General features: G+C 29.9%; 1 protein-coding gene and 1 non-coding gene across 2 annotated transcripts; both read left to right on the forward strand.

Annotated features, from left to right (window-relative positions):
• Positions 1-1372: 1372 nt before the first annotated feature.
• Smp_168620 (hypothetical protein) lies at positions 1373-15968 on the forward strand (the record flags this gene model as incomplete). The annotated part of the gene is made up of 4 exons (XM_018789783.1): positions 1373-1438; positions 1739-2776; positions 11980-12314; positions 15713-15968. 4 exons carry the CDS (start codon positions 1373-1375, stop codon positions 15966-15968), a joined length of 1695 nt encoding a protein of 564 aa, XP_018655192.1.
• Smp_tRNA_00716_Pseudo_TTG.1.1 lies at positions 6574-6642 on the forward strand. Its single transcript has one exon. It is a non-coding gene (tRNA).
• Positions 15969-18578: the final 2610 nt, after the last annotated feature.

Here is an 18578-nt window from a genome sequence, read left to right on the forward strand (position 1 = left end):
TGGCGCATATGTATTCGGTGTCCTTTTGTACAAATGTTATGCGTTCAAATAAATAAAATAAACAGTATCTTCGTAAGCTTGAGAAAATTGTGACTATAATATATAATAAAAACAAATTACACTTTGATAATTGTTTGAATTTCTTCTTATTCTAAATCTATTGAATTAATGTGAATTAAATCATCCGCATATTTCAAAATTTGATTTAAAATGATCAAATATTATTCGAAAACCTTGTAGACATTTCCAATCAATCTATGAGTAATTAAACCCTATTGGTAAATTATCATAACATGACTTAAAAGTACTTTAATGCCTCGTTTAATGATTTTCATGTAGCACATAAAATGAAATTACTTGAACTGGTATTATTCAAATTAGACGTTTAGATCTGAATATTTAAAAATAGTTCAGATAAGATGGTGGTTGGAGGTGGTCAACAGGAAACACTGGACCTCGGGTTTCGTGCTACTTGGCACTCATAAGCAGGGTGCACCTGTAATCTTGAAGGAACTGATGCTCCCTGAGGGATTCGATCCCGTGTCACCCAGCTTCACAGTCAGGGACGTTACCACTGAGCTATTCGGGCCGCGACCGACCTTCTGTAGGACTGAGATGTAATCACAATTGATTGATCACTGGGTGGTGATCAATGTCATGCGTGTCAAGTCCTTCTTAATACTGATCGAATGCTGACGAGTGCCAAGTAGCACGAAACCCGGGTTCAGGGTATCCTGTTGACCACCTCCAACCATCATCTTATCTCAATATAGTGCAAACAGTGTCGAGTCACCTAGACTAGTGGCCACACTGCAATGTGATCGATAGCATTTGATCAGCACTAAGAAGGACTTGACACGCATGACATTGATCACCACCCAGTGATCATTCAATTGTAAAAAAAGGTTGACTCAAAATGGTTATCAATGATAAACAATTTGAAAACAATTTTCGAATGACGCGTTTCTCAAAATTAGTTTGCTTTTTTCATTTAAGTATTTGTTGTAGATTAAATACATTTTTGAGTCATATAATTAGTTAAAAATTAATTTCTAATTTATTTCACTTCCATAACAGGACGAAACATACAGTAGATAAATGTACATGGTTACAAGTAGGAGTTAATTTCTAAAAACAAATTCGTAATAAATACTGTTAGCAGTTTGTTGCTATCATTTATTTCCCTGAGAAGGCAATGAATCAACATACACTTTACAATCCAATTGAATCAGTTTTCAACAGTTCAAATCCTAATTCACAGTTTCAGTTTGATTATGACTTTACAAATTTTCTAACATTTTTACAGAACAACCAAAAATTGAATTCTTTTTCATCAATAAATATGCATTCCTCTTCTTGTCGAAATAAACTCATGCCAAATTATAAAGAGTTATTTCCGTACACCATCGAAAACGACACTACTTCTATGGATAATTCAGTAAGACAAAAACATCAAATCACTGAGAGGTCCTTGACAAATTCGGTACCAAACTCAAATAATTACACAAGAGATGATGCGAAATTTAGTTATTTCTTAAATCAATATGATCACGCGTTATATTCTCACTTGAAGAATAATAATGTACAACCAAATCATTTTGACATATTAAGATCATTTTCATCACCATTATCATCATCTTCGACATCTGTCACAACAACACAACCACCAATAACATCATCATCACTATTACTGTTATGGCTGAGCCGTCTAAATGAATTAATTTATGAAAATTCACAGGAGGTGACAGAGACTAATTGCATTTATAAAACATTGACAAATTTGTTATCTGAAACATCAACATCACAATTCAGTAATGATAGTCACAAATCTGTCTCAAATAACTTAAACAACTATCTTGATTCGGCAAACATTCAAAATCAGACAAAGCGTCATTCGTATTTATACAATAAGATATACAGTGATCAAGAGCAAACTAGAAATGGTTCACTGATTCCAGGAATAACACCTACAAACCACAGTAAAATTCATGGTCCTCCAAATGAAACATTTTGTAAATTATGGGGTAATAATAAGTCTTCAAGTTGTGATATTCAAGTGAATGATGTTTACAGTAAAAATTGTAAGACAAATAGAGACAGGAATCAAGGAGAATTGAATTATCTACCGTCGTCATTAATACCTTCAACTGTTTTTCCTTTTTTCAATTCTTTAATGGATAGTAGAATGATGAGAGAAAATTCCAAGGAATTAAATTGTAACCATGATAAAAATTGCTCAGTTGAACTTGATAAAATGTGTACAGTTGATCGTATACTGCATAATGCAGCCAGTAAGTGGGATAGCTTATTGAATAACAAAAGTATTACACATTTATCCGATTCACCAATACCATTCAATGCAGATAAACCGATAAATCTTATTAACTCAGGAAATACTGACCAATGGAAACTAAATAATGAGTGTAATTTAAACAAATGTGTGCGTCTTATTAATGGAGAGATTAAAGTGAGAGAAGATTTGTCAGTTTCTGACTTTATATCTAGCGCTATAAAATATGATAGTTTTAACAAATCTACATATGATAATGGTTCATTAATTGAAGCTTTAGCATGTACAAATAATTTGGAAATGTGTTGGGTAAAATTAATTCAAATTAAAAACGATTCAAATAATAACACTGTTAATTTATCAAGTGAATTAACATTTATCCAATCTTCAAAGCGTCATCATTTATTAGTTGGTAAAAACGAAAAAAATTGTAGTAAACAAGCCTCACGTATGTTATGGCCTCATTTCAATGCTAAAAGTTTTAATGTGAGTTACATGAACGTTCATAGTTTTATATTTGACCTGTTTTCTTTTTTAAACTTAATATTCAGATCATTAATACATCCAAGTTAGTTAATGAGGCAAGTACAAAATTTATGTCTCATAGTCAGTAACGATTTCATAATCATGAATTTATACAACTGACCAACAGGAAAGTAAGTTGTTGATCAGTAAAAGAAGAAATTATACAGTAAGTAGACATTTAAAGTATGTGTAGAAGGTTAAATATTAAAGATTCCCATTGTGAAAATTAGAACAACACTTGTAAACGAACAATTGTTTTCAATTAGATCGTCATCAGGCTTTAATATATATATATATATATATATATAATGTTTTGCGATTACTATTCTAGTCTATTTATACACGTTTGACCTCATATTTACTATTCTAGTCTATTTATACACGTTTGACCTCATATTTCCAATGTTTAACTATTGATAAGACTTTTGTTATCGTAATTTAATATTCTTACTACTATCAGTACACCTATCTTCCCACTATCAACTTGTACTTTTAACTATTATGCTTGGTGAAGTATTCTATTTCATTGTGATTATTGACTCGAAAGTTAAATAATCTAGAAGCAGTAACCAGTGAAGTTCAACCGGGTCTGCTGGGAGATATTAACTCACTGATGACATTGGTGAATGGTTGCAAGTTGGTTGAAGTTAGGCATTAACACCGTTGAATGCTGGCTCAGTGGTCTGTCGGTTAAGTGCTCTGGTGCGAGAGTGGTAGGACCTTGGTTCGAATCTCGCGAGGCGGAATCGTAGATGCGCAATGCTGAGGAGTCCCACGATAGGACGAAACGGCCATCCAGTGCCTCCAGGTTTTCCGTGGTGGTCTAGCTTCAATTGACTCGTGATCTCAACTCTATAAAAATCTAAAAGCAAATAATTCGGTATCCATATAATCAAGAAGTTGTAAATCAGAATAGAATATCAAGTAATCTTATCTGTCATTGAAAGAATCTATTGGTATGAAAATAAATTAGATGTTAAAGTAGATTTTCAACTTTCAATTTACAGCATCAGTAAATGAAATGTAAATAACGTTTACATCATTCAAGTGATATCTATTCTCAAGTGTCATTCCTTCAAGTGAAGCTAAATAATCGAAAATAGACATATGTGCCACTGGATTCCTAGTCAGTAGTTTGAAGATAAGGGGTTTGAGTCCGAGACCGAAGATTCTGGTGTCGATTGCCGACTGTAGAGTCATGGGTATATACTTTTGAGGAGTCCAACACTAAAATAAAATAGCTGTCAATTAATGCATGGTTGTCAATAAATGTCTAACTTAGATCGGTTAGTGGTACCAATGACTTTGAATGTGTTTACACGGTACTGTCACTGTCTTATTCAAACAACGTTTAACTGAAAATGACCATCTGAAACAGCGTCTTTCGCCAAATGCCACCATTACCAGCACTAGTGGGTTGTATTACTGCTAACTTAATTCTCGAGTTGTTTAAAGGTTCTCTTTTAATCTCTGCATACATGCGAGTGAAGGTAATAATCAAAATAACTGGATTTATTATTATATTTCTGTCGACTAAGAAGATGTAGTTTCATAATTATTGAAGCCTTTATGAAATGGATAAGCGTTATTGATAGACGAAACCATGTATTCACAAACTGACGTACAACACTTTTAAATAATCTGGAAATATAGAATTCAGCTTGAAAAATTTGAGCCACCAACATGAAGCTGTCCGGGTTATTACTTTAAAAATTCCCGTCCGATGAAATGGTTTATATAGTGAGCAATATTTATACAAATGGTTTATGAATGGGAATTATGTCCACTGAAATATATCAAATTAAACCCATTCATAAAGATAATAATGCCTGTCACTTGTAAGAAAATATTTACATTTCTTTTCGTGTTTTTCAGAAAAAATTCCTATGTTATCCTAGAACCATTCACATGGTAATGATTCTCATACTTCACTCACAGTTATACTGTATGACCTTAATACATTTAAATACTCAATGCTGCTGAAATCTTTGAAATTTAAGCTTCCGATTGATTGATCAATCTTGACCTTAGGAATAGAAACACAGACGTTCAGTCAAGAAATAAGAGCTGATAGTAAATTCAATCCCAAATGTTCTATGTTGAAAGTTAAGAGAGCGAGTTCATCAACCAAGTTTCTTGTAAATCCAGGTTCGGATCTTTTGGAATTCTACAATTTTGATAATTGTCTTTCATCTCCAAAATACAAAGGAACAAGAGATGGTTTTACATGATATATCATTTTAAAAAAATTTACATCACGAACAGACATCAAGTGAAGAGACAATAAAAACCACAGAAGATTGGATGGTTTGTGCCAATACTGGAATCAACATTATCAAAATTTGGTTTACGAAGTAAACTGTCTTAAAACTGAACAATTTCCGTTAACCTCTTGTTTTAATACAGTGCTAAGTTAATTTGGTACTCTATCGAAGAACAGATATTACTGAAAATGAGTGAATTTCACCATTAGAATTTTCTGAAATTGGTTCAACTATAAAATTTCGATAATGCAATGAGAAGACGAAGTTTATCAGAATTATGTGATATATTAGCGCAATACATTTCGAACAATCTGATCACATATATACTTGTTAAGACATTTTTATATGAAAATTAAGAGGTCAACTAGACAGGTTAAGGTAAGAAAATAAATAAAGTACACAAAAACAATGGATAATAAATAAGCATTACCAGGGTAGGTTAAGGGTAAGAACAAATTGTTTTTGAACACATAAAGGGGGTTTCAATTTCTGTATAGCTAAGGCTTCAATAAACCTTAGTATACGTCCTTGAAGGCTTTTGTACAACACTACAAATGCTGATTTGATGTCAACCTTATGACCAGTTTCAACTAAATGTTTCTCAATAGAGGAAGATGTTTGTCTATCCTGTGATCTTATTTGACCATTCGAATTCATTTGGTTCTGTAGCCATAAAAGCAAACCTATCTTAACCTTATGGAAACTAATATTCTTTAGTATTTGCGGAAAAACTAACATTTTATATAGATTTTTATTTTCACCTAAAACATCGAGTCATCTTCTAGATCTAGTCTTGATTATGCTTCACTTATGAAAGTATACAAAATTAATAGCCTATAATATATATATATATATATATATATATATATATATATATATATATATATATATATAATGCAATGCACCAATCACCTTGAAAGACTTTTGGATTCCATTTCATCAGTTAAACGTTCCCATTGTCTCCATGTTCCATTAATTATTAGCAGTGTACTAGTAAACGTTCTAATGGTTCAAATAAAACATATCCTTACATTGTCATTGAGTAGTAACCAGTACCAAATCTAGTTTGATTTGATTTTATTGATCAAACTGTAATACATTTCGTTAGACACAGTGATTAGACACAGAAATTCATTTTATCTGTACGCTTCTTCTTATTTCTTTTCAGTCATTTAAAATTTGACATACTTTACATAAAAAGGAGTTATACACCTCAATAACAGTCTTACCCAATCATCCTATTAGTAAGTTCAAATAGGAATTCTATTTAAATTCAATTAGTATTGTTTGTTTGAATCTTCCCATTGATGTTTAGGACTGCAGCTGGTCAGTTTCTAATTGGCATATGTGCATACTGTGCGCATTGCCTCGATATAGCCTTAATTCACAAACATTGTAAGCAAAGATGGATAGCGGCTAGCAGTGGAATCCAGGACGCGCGTTTAGTCCTATTCGGGACTCGTCGGCTGGATGTACCTACAAGTGGCTATCAGCACTCTGTAGCTGAGTGGATAAGGTGATGGCGTTTGAAGCGAAAGGTACTGGGTTCGAGTCTCAGGGTGAACATCAACTCTGAGATGCAAGTACATCCAGCTGAAAAGTCCCAAATAGGACGAAACGCGCCTCCTGGATTCCACTGCTAGCCACTATCCATCTTTGCTTACAAGGAATTCTATTTAGTTTTATGATTCTTTATTACATCCAGAATATTTGTTTAAAAGCTACAAAATCATATGCTTTCTCATCATTTCATATTATACTAATTCAGTAGAAACTTAATTGAATACAGGATTTATCAACATACATTTGCTCTGCTTCTTTATAATAATAATAATACTGAACTCATAGTTATTAGTTTGTTCTCATAAGTTTCTTTAGTTTTATCTCTATATTATCCTATGAATAATTTTCATTCCATTCACAGTTAACTTACATTATGATATTTCACTTGTTAGTGAAATCTTAAAAATAAACAGAATAATCATTGAGCTCATTCAAAACAAATAAATAAATGAAAATGAACTAATGAATTAACAAAATTATAATTATTGTGAATGTTTATTAAAGGGGGTGTTTAAATATTCGAATAATAAAATAGATTGTGAATATTTTGGTTAGAAAAAGTAAAAAAAAGTAAAAATAAACGAGCAATATCGAGGCAATACGCACAGTATGCACATATGAAAATAAGAGACTGACTAGTTGTATACCTAAACATCAATGGGAAGATTCAAACAAACAATACTAAGTGAAAAAATAAAGGAGATTGATAAATAACAAATAAACAATTTTATTCTATTTGTCTTTGTGTAACTTAGTGCTCTGTTATTTCACTCTCTTTCCTCCCCCCTCTCTCTCATTTCAAAAATCCTTTTCTTTATTTTAATAGTTTATTCTTGTATTAAAAAGAAAGAAAGAAAATAATATTGAAACGAATAATCTATAATAATGAATACAAGATTTTCAAGCTGATTGTTTTTAAAAAAAAAATTAAAATGGTTTTATTCACTGATTATGTAACATCATTCTGTTATTCATTCAAATATCTAAATATTCTATAAATTGTACATTTAATTTTTTTTTGTTTTTCACCCTTTGAAAATAAAAGAAAATTAATTTAAATTAATGAACAATGGAAAAATAATGTAAATTTTTTTGTTGGTTCTCATTTTCAGTGTAGATGTTCTATTTTCATGTTAAATATACATAAGGCTTTTATTTTAACAAAATTTCTATTGATTCAAGGGATGATAATTAATGATAGTTCAGTTACTTTAGTAATATGGTTGATAAATAATAATCTCAAAACGTTTTCCCACTGTGAGATTATATATATATATATATATATATATATATATATATATATATATATATATATATATATATATATATATAAGTAATAGTCAGTATTTTAACGGTTGAATTCAAAAGTTGATCTGAACTAGACCATTATTGAAAAACTGGAAGTACTGAACATCTGTATCGTCCTGTACTAGGACGAAACGGCCGTTCAACTCAGTTTGGTACTTCGTGGATAGGAATTTACCATTTTAAATTAGTGTGAAATAAAATTTTTAATAAATGTATAAATAGAAATAAGAAACGAATTTGTGTAAATGTGGCTAACATCTTACTATACTTTGAAAATGTGATAGGATTTGTGAAACATTTGGAAAGTTTTTAAGTTAATCAATTTATCTTTTTTATTTAGATGTTTGTGAGTTTGTTATCAATATATTTTACTTTGATTGGAACTTAGTAAGTAGTGTGGTTAGAAAGCGTTCATCAATTTTTAGGTAGTTAGAGTTACAGATATGTAGATATTTGCTCAACTGTCGAATATTTGAATGTCGCTTCCTATAAATTAGACTGAAATGCATTTTCTAATGATGGGCAATTTTCAAAGTTATATAATGAGCTTTGGCCAAGTTTTATACTATTCTAAGAGATTTTTGGTCGATGTGCTGCGTGTAAAAGCTTTTGATTCCCATTAAATAATGTGATAAATTATACCACTTTGAAAATTTCTCTGAAATTAGGTATTATTGAAAGATAGTCAAACATTCGAGAAATAATCTTCATAAACTAACGTCAAACAGTTTCAAACAAACATTTTATCCTATTCAATCAATGTGATATGAAACATCAAGTCTTTAGTTAAGAAATGTGATTCAACAAGTTTTATGGGTCTCGTTTTAAATCAACACGTAGCTATTTAATGTGTTTATTGGGTTTTATAAAATCCTATACTTTTTAAGGTGATTAGTCGTAATAAATGGTTTCTAGTAGTATAAAACGCTTATTTTGGGAATTTTACTTTCCAATATCAACTACCACAAAAATGTAGAAAACAATAGTGTCATGGAATCTTACTATCTACGCAGTCCTGCGTAATATCTTTGGCGGGAAGATGAATGACTACTTCTAAGGAGTTACATACAAGGACAAAAAGCTATCTAGTTTTGTTTGATTTACGATGGTTGTTTCGAGTAAAGCAGTTTGTGGTGATAACCGTCTTTCAGACTGGATAATATCTGTTAACTCATCATCAAGAAATATTAATTCGTCCCCACATTTCTAAAATGTTCAGTGTATAAACTTATTTAAATATTTTGTCATATTTGTAAACCAGAGAGATCTTTAATCTTGCAGTGATATTCAATCAATCTATAAGTACCCGAAATTACTATATAGCATAATTTCTGTTGTGAAAAGCTCTATAAAACATAGAACAAGCTGGATTCGAGACTTTAATGAACAGATATTCACTGGTAAACTATTTATGAAGTCACTAGCCTAAGTTTCCTAGTGTTCAAACAGTTCTTAAAAAATTGTGAATTTAATTCTGTAACAAAGTAAGAAAGAGGTTGAATGGTTATTTTAAGTAGTACTGAACATATATACAAAACACTGTCTTTTCCAATAGTTATCCTAAGGATACTGATATATGCAAAAATAAGTACCTTATAACAGTCAAAAGATAGCCCCAGTTATTTAATTTTTCAAACATCAATCATTTCAATTCCTCAAGAGTATATACCAGTTATGTTTATTTACTAAGAAATAGAAACTATATTCACCCTGTTCAACTAATGCCTACAACATACATGTACTGTTTCTTTCTATGTTACATTACATGACACTCTAACAGGGTACTTGTGTTTATCGCAGTCTTATTTCCACCTTTCTATTTATCTGTATGTGCATTAATGAGTAATTTATATGATTGTTAAGTAAGTGATCAAAACATTGGTTGTTATTTCTTTTTTGCTCAATCAATTATAGGTAACTAAATTTTCAACTCAACCTATTTTTTCGTCCTACTTTTTTTTTACGTGTTCATTGTCTTCCATCATCTTCCCCTATAATCTCTTAACGAGTACCAGTTAAGTTTAACTTTCTACCCACTGTATACTTTCACTCATTAAATCTTTGATTCAATAAGTCTTTAAGAGTTAATTCTATGTCCTAAAATCAATTATCAAGTGATAATCTCTTCAACGTTTTCAATTACTTGATTTTATTATTATTTATAAATAATATAATGAAATGCGTTGGTCTTTCTGTTTGTATTATTTTCTTCTTTATTTTATTTGATGACTTATGCCCCATAGGTCAATTGATTATTATTATTATTACTTTTAAGGTTGTAACATTTTTCTGCTAATGTTACTGTTCTCACCGTTGTTCTCATTTCTCTATCTTGTTATATACTATTCCACTTATATATTTGTTCTGTTTAAATGAATAAAGTGGACGTAATAAAATTTATCGTTAAAAGATAGTCCTTTTCTACAAGTCCATCGAAAAATCCATCCTACTGAAATCCCATGGGGTAGTATACAGATTACGTTTCAATGAAATCAAGCATTATTCTACCCCAAGGGCATATTAACATTATTTATAAGAAATAAAGTTAGTAAGTAATAAATAAATATAATAGAATTTTGATAAATAATCCAGTTATTTATATTACATAATAAAATAGATTTCATTGTGCTATATACAATAAGTAACAGTCTAATCTCAGTTTTGCATGGCACTTTTTATGTTAACTTTTTCACTCATTTTACAGTACAGTTGCTTTTTAATATTATTTTCAATTATTTGGCATCATATAACTAAAATTATTATCCTTCACTTAATATCTACAAAGACATATACTGATGTTTTTGAATGCTATGATGAGTGAAGCTGTTTATTTATCATCATCATCATCAAGTTAGTTTGTTTCGTTCCGTTGTAATAGTGATAATACTGATAATATGAGTGACTTTCAGTTGATGTGACTGAAATTACTTTAACCTCAGAGTCTATTTAATGTTTTCTTACATAAAATAGGCGGCATTCTTCATAACTTACGTGAATATCGTTTATTCGATTACCAATGCAAATCACACTTCATTTACTTTAGTTTATATACTAAGGTACTACGTCTATTTTTCGTACAACAAGTGTAACTCACAGGAAATTATAGAAAACCCTAGTTTGTTACTGAGTTAAATTATATTTTATTGGTTGAAATAAGTAAGAGAATCATATTATTTTGTCATTTCACTAAATTTAACTCAAGTGATACATCAAACTTTAAAAAAAATGTCATTAATCTAGATATATAGCTGAGTACTTTTAATTCATAGTTTATTCACTAACTAATTAAACATCAAATTTTCAAAGTTCATCCTGGTTTCCGTATTTTCATGAATTGATTCAACAATAAACTAAATGAAACTATTATTAATGACATCATTTTGTTTATATACACTGTGTATGATCATGTTATTTCACTAATATGTACTCCTGACAACAATATTTACATAACTGTTAATCATACATCTTTCTCAAACGGTCAGCACCTAAACCAAAGAATTCTAGTAAGGAGTTCATCAAATATCTTTTTAGTAATACAAGAAATACTTATGATACAGATTGGATAATAAATTCTTTCATGACTTTTACAATATATTTTAGGATTTTTGATATTGTCGCCCTAAAATTAACAAAATCATATCTAGATAACAGGACATTATAAATAAAGGAATACCTCTAAGACATATTTCCTTTCTTTGGCTTTAAATGTTTAAAGTTGGTTAAACTTGAATTTTCCAAGCGTACAGTAAATTTTGAGCCATGCGAATAAATTATTAAATCAATAATTTTATATAGTTGAAATCATGAATCAATTGAAGCTAGACCACCATAGAAAACAGGGAAGCACTGGACGGCCGTTTCGTTCTATTGTGGGACTCCTCAGCAATGCGCATTCATTAATTCTTTATAAATCTATACTATACTCTATTTATTAATTCTTACTGAAATAGATCAAATATTTTACATTGTGTGAAAGTACATTATAACACTAATATTTTCACAATAAATCTTTTTTCTTAAATTTTCAAGGTGGACAAAAAACTAGTACTGAATGTTACTAATGATTATCCATTTTTTGTATATGGACATGGATGGTCATCTATTGAGCCAAATTTAACATTAAATCAACAAGATCTATCATGTAGACAATTGAAAACAGATGATATTTGTTTAGTACTGACCTACTGTGTTCTTTCTGCTGGTAGGAAGAGTCGTATTTCCACTACTAACTCATGTACCTATAAAATGGCTTTGTCAAATGAAAATTATTCTGTAAATTATAAATCACAATCAACTCCAAAATCAGTTCCATTTTTAAATTACGATGCCAAGAACAACTGTTCACCGTTAACTGGATCAGAAAGGTGAGTAGTATTGAAAATTATAATTTATGTACAACATTATAAATTTATTTTTCTTGTATTTTTAAGCGGATTTTATTGGAGAATATGAAAAATTTCAGTGGATTCAGTAAAATTAACCTTTATCACAGTATGTCAACTGGTATAGCATTAACCTTTAGGTTAAAATTGTGCCGTTTCAGTACGTGCTTATGAACAGTGGTCCGTTACAATGTTGAACTGGTTGTGTTATTCAAATTAAAGTGACTTCATAACTACGTAATTCTAAATTATCATAAAGCATTATCGATATATGGTTAATAGTTTATTTTACTATTAACTTACTAACCACAATATTTATTATAACAGAGCTAGTCAAGTATTGAGCTATTAGGTATGAGCATTTGTGTACAGTGGAAAACCGTTAGTACGAAATGAGTGAAATTTACATGAAAAGTTAGATTACTCAAGTAATTTACTGTAACTGTCGCTGTTATACTGTTGCTATGTTACTCAACTTAAATGTTCAATAAAGTCAACGGTAATGGGTGACTTGATTATTATCCCTTGCGTGTTGAAGCTATAACTCAAAAATAAAATCTCAATAGTAATTGTATATGACTGTTCGGCACTTTGTATCACTTTAATGCTGTTAAGATTTCTGAATTAGATAATTGAATCGTAAAGCTTTAATTGTCGTTTTGACAGCAAACTATCATTTACAATATTTTGAAGTAAAGTTCCTTTTATTATTCTACAAACTGTAAATCAGTTTGTTTGTTGGCTTTATTCGTGAACTGTTGTCTTTATATATGTTATTTAATCTCGTTTGTTAATGTATTTTTCTTGACTGTCTTTGATGTCTTATCTCGAACCACATGATAGGTAGCTCTCCATACAGATTAATGAGGTAAGTTTAAATAGGTAAGCCAATTTTCACACATAGACCTGAATACTAGGTCTGAGGAAGTCCCGTGCTATTTTGGACTTTTTCAGGTAAGGAATTTTGACGTTCATTCAGCCAGATTCTAATTCGCAGTTTTCCGAATGTGTTGATATGAGTAATGTCATATAATGTTTCACGACTAATCTGTGTTCATGTTCTGGTCGATGGAAGGGGTGACTGTGTGTTCAAGTGTACATTTGATGAAGTCTATTTTTGAATGATGTTGCATTTATCTTCTTTCGTTATTAGGTGTTTAATTTTGTATAAAATTTTGTATAAAATGAAATAAATTGATTGTACTGGATTGCGAGCAACATGAGTTTTGATAGACTTTAAGATCCTTATGGTTAGTCCTCAGAAAATATTTCACATATAATAGAACTGTTTGCCTTCTGATTTCTTGAAATGATTTTGTGATTCTCTGTTGACTTGATGGAGGCTTTAATATGTTGTCAGAATAGCCATTTCAATAAAAAAGTGGTCAGAAGATGATTTTCTCCAACGTTTTGTGTAATGAAGGTTGTAGAGTGAGCATTCGCTTTTCGAAATGTCTGTACATTTTGCTGGCTACTAGTTTCGAACCGTTATAATTTATCGTTTTATTTGAACTTATCGGATTTCTGTGTAACCGTGTTTTCGACTTCTGTAAGTTTTTCCTGTTGATTGATTCATTCAAAAGTCTAGTTACGCTAGAGTTTTCAAGTAATTCATTTTCTAGTCTGATGTTCAACTAGATTCTTATCGTTGACAGATTGGGGTTAGTGTCTGTATTAAAGGAATGAATTTAAAGCAAATTTCGTGACCTGGTCAAAGTGTATATGATCATTGACAACAACTGCAGCAAGACATAATAATGATAAGTAGAGCTGCTTGAGAATGTGAAAGATATTTTACTGTGCAACAGGGTTTCTGTGATACGACCAAGGATCGTTAAATTGTTACAGTCTTTCCTAGTGTCTAGTAATCCAGATACTAGTTGTTAAGTAGTCAAAGAGATTATTAGCAGTAATAGCCCTTAAAGATACTCAAATCAGAGGGGACTTTTTTAGAGAAATAAAAATTTAATCATAATCTGTACACACAGCAAATCGATAAATACTGTAACACAAGTGAATGGCAACATATATTCCACGGTGATTAAATAACACTATTAAATACAGTTCAGTTAGTACTTTCATTTTGGTTTCAGTCATAGTAGTGCGATAAATAAGCCTATAAAACTGTTTTCATCAAAATTATACTCATGTTGTTTTTATTACAAATCTTTCATTGAGTATTCCTTTTTCATCACTCAACTTTATACGTAACAACTGACTTCACTGTCTTACTAATTATTTCTTTTCTCTAAAATCATAGGCTTTCAATTCTACTTGTGTACTGAATTTATAAAAATTCTTTCCTCGTCACAGTATATCTACCTCATTCACAGCCTTATCTCTTGACCTTTTAATAATAAGATTAGCAGTAGTAGTGATGTTTAAACTATTTACTTTCTAATTCACATATACCCTAAGTAACTTCTGTGTCAACACATCCCGCTAATGTGAGTCATATATTTTCGAATTAATTTATTACCATTTAACAAATTTCTACATCTGATGGAAATTAAATCAGGACATTTAACCCTTATATTTACAACACGGAAGAAAGATGAGAAATTTAATATGTCAAAAGATTTTGAATTTATTCCAATGAAGAAGTCTAACGCTTATTTTGAAGGCAATAGGGATTTAGTGAAAGCATTTTAGAAGACTTCAAATGTAGCACTACTCAAGTAGGCTTGTGCTGCTTTCAGATGTCTGTAAGTAAAAACAATTGAACTGTATAGAAATGTAACTTGCCTTTTTAACTCATCAAGTTAGATGTTTACATCTTTTCCATATGCTTGACCAATGCTGTTTTCGTAAAATTGCTCGAATTTCGTTTAAAAACAGTGTTTTTAACGTAAGTACATCAGTATATTCAGACTTAACAGAAACCAGTTTTCCTTTAGTTCAGTTAACTTATAATACATCTAATGTCATATGAACATTTTGTGTACACTACACGCTTGACTTCCTTTAATAAATTAACATAGTAACTATGACAAACCTAAATCGCCATCTATTGAGACATGGTTCGTGCTTAACAATATTTCTGAAATTTCTTCCACAACGGATACAGACAAATACACTTGAGGCTTCAAAATCCCTATTTGATTTCTAACTCATATCTTAACTCGATGACGGATTGAGGTAAGAGGTCAAAAATTATGGAAAGGCAAGAAGTACTCATGATGATCAAGTTTTAGTCTTAAATTTTGATAAATGACCTACAAAACCCATCACTATTGATTATTTACGCGTTAAGTGAGTTTTAGTAGCGTATATTTTGTGTTAAATAATATAGATATGTATGTAATTTCCTTATATAAAAAGACTCAGCTTTTTCTGACGAACTGTCTTTTGACAAAACGTTTTCTTTTTTCTTTTTTCAGAAATTTCAACAACGAACTTAATCCTGAATTTATTGATTATCAAAAAATTCCAATCAATTTAAAAATGGATCCATATAACAATTTATCTTCATATTGTATAGAAAAGAATACTAAACTAAAACAATATGATTCTAATATACCAGTAATGAAAAAATCAAAATTAGAATTATCTCATAAGAAAACAATTAAATCAAATACAATTATATCACATCCATTTTCTGCTTATAATTTAGCTAAATCACCAGAAAATTTATAGAATGGAAGACAGTACAAACTGAAAACTAATATTTAAAACAAAACAATTCATAGTCAATGTTGAAATTCATACATTGATCACATTATTGTACAGTTATATAACATTTAAGAAGAAACAATGCAGGAAAGAAAACTAATTTATGATTATTTAAAATATAATTTGTTTGTTTTTTTCTCCTGATGTTTAGTTATTTTTCATTTGTTCATAGGATTGATAACTGGGTTGTTGAAATTTCTTGTCTTGTGAAATTCATTAAATACCTATTCTGAAATCAGAATCAAGAAATAGATTGTATGAATCCTATGTGATTTATGTTGGGCGTCATTACAGTGAAGGATCTAACTTACCTACTTACTTACACCTGTAACTCCCAATGGAGGGTGGGCCGCCGACCAACCTTCTGAAACCCACTCTATTATGGGCCTTCCTTTCTAGTTTTATCCAGTTCTTGTTCATTCTTCTCATGTCTGTCTCCATTTCTCGACGTAATGTGTTATTTGGTCTTCTTTTTTTCCTCTGGCCTTCAGGACTCCATGTGACGGCTTGCTTTGTGATGCAGTTGCGTGATTTCCTCAATGTGTGACAATGAAGGATATATATATATATATATACTGCAATATTAGGAATAAGAGAAATTTACTAATCTTAATCAAGGCTATAAAATATTAATTCATAATAATATCAATCAGTATAAGCGAATATGGATAGTGGCTAGCAGTGGAACCCAGGACGCTCGTTTCATCCTAGTTGAACATTTGAACATTTCAGTAGTAAAGTTGTTGTCATTTTCTAAAGCAAAATGTCATGATCATTTTTCTAACCGCGTAAAAGTTTAATGGGGCCCACTGCTATATTTTATTGTTGAAATATAGTCTGTAAACATTGGCTAGTAAATTTATTTTGTTAGCGGAATCTGTCTCTCAATATTATCTTGAGTAAGTTTACTTCGTTAGACCCCTCAATGTTGTCGTGGATGATAGTATCATCATTCGGCGAAACATTTAAGTTATCAAGTTTAGTAGTTGAATTCATGAATCGATTATAGTTAGACCACCATTAAAAACTAGACGGCCGTTTCGTCCCAGTATGGGATTCCTCAGCGGTGCGCATCCATGGTGGTCTAGTTTTAATGAACTCATGAATTCAACTAATAAATTACTACAATGTCCATAAAACCCCCTTTCTGATAAATTATTGAGACCGATTATTTGAAAATACTGAAGAAAAATAACTTGTTAGACTAGAAAGTAACCAATATCAGTTAGTTTTTTTTCATAGTCTGACTTATATTAATTAACGATTTGAATTCCCATAAAATTTCCTTTCATATTGATATAAATAGTTTTAAAAACATTTGAAGTATAATTTAGTCAGTAGGGTCTATTGTTGGATATTATAAATTTTGTTTAAACGCATAACATAAAATGAAAATAAATTTCTATAAAATATACCATAATGTTAGTTTTTAGTAAATTAATATGTAATATGTATTAACCGTATTATAGAAAAAAAATTTTAACTTATACCAGCGTAAAATGATTTGAAAATAGCCTATCGAGTAATTTTACGTTTTTTCATACTTCCCATACAGTATTAGTATATTACTGGTTTCTCTGAAGTAAACATGATATATCCAATTAGCCGCACATAAGATATATATATATATATATATAATTGCAAACATCACTTTGTCGGTCTTTGACGTTGAAACAATTAAGTGTTATTCATAAATTATAACATACCGCTCTTGAACGTAAACAGTGTGCGTGAAATAAAATATAAACAGATGAAGTGATTATATATGCATATATATATGAATTGAAATAAATGCTTATTTCCTTTACCATCATAGTATTTGATTTACACTATTCATTCATATATTCATATCTATTAGATATACATTTTTGGAGCACTGGGTAAGTATTTACAATTAAATTGAAATGTAGGATCCAAAAAATCTTTTTTATTCTTAATTCACTACGTTGGAATTAATAATGATATTAACATTATTATTATATACATATTACTAATGTAATAATATAGCTTCTTTTGTGTATCTATATATAATTTGTAAATTACGCTTTTCTTTATTTTTTGTTGATAAGATTTGTATCCAAATAATTATTCTATCTTATAAGACCAATGACTATTCTGTATACATCTACTTTATATTGTATTGACTTGACCCAATAAGTTACCGATAAAAAACTCTCTCTATTTATATGAAAGCAAAAAATAATTTGGAATCATAGGAAAAAAATACTAACGATAGATAGAAGACAAGCAAAAGTAAGTTTATAGGCTATTCACATAATAATTTTGATCACCTAAAAACTTCATAGGAAACATTGTATTGTAGTTATGTCTGTGATTATATATATATATATATATATATATAAAGATTGTCAAATATGAGTTAATGAGATGTTTTCGATTAGTTTGTAGTATATAAAAAGAAAGAAAGATTTCCTTCCATTTTCTGTTACTTATTTATGTCCTCTTTTTGATAAGGAAGACATTTTACATTCATAAACATAATAAATACTTCATTGTAAACAAAATTATAACCACCCTCTATAATAATAATAATAATCTACTAGTATGAATTTG

The sequence above is a fragment of the Schistosoma mansoni genome, chromosome W (genome assembly GCF_000237925.1).
Source record: "Schistosoma mansoni strain Puerto Rico chromosome W, complete genome".
Taxonomy (NCBI): domain Eukaryota; kingdom Metazoa; phylum Platyhelminthes; class Trematoda; order Strigeidida; family Schistosomatidae; genus Schistosoma; species Schistosoma mansoni.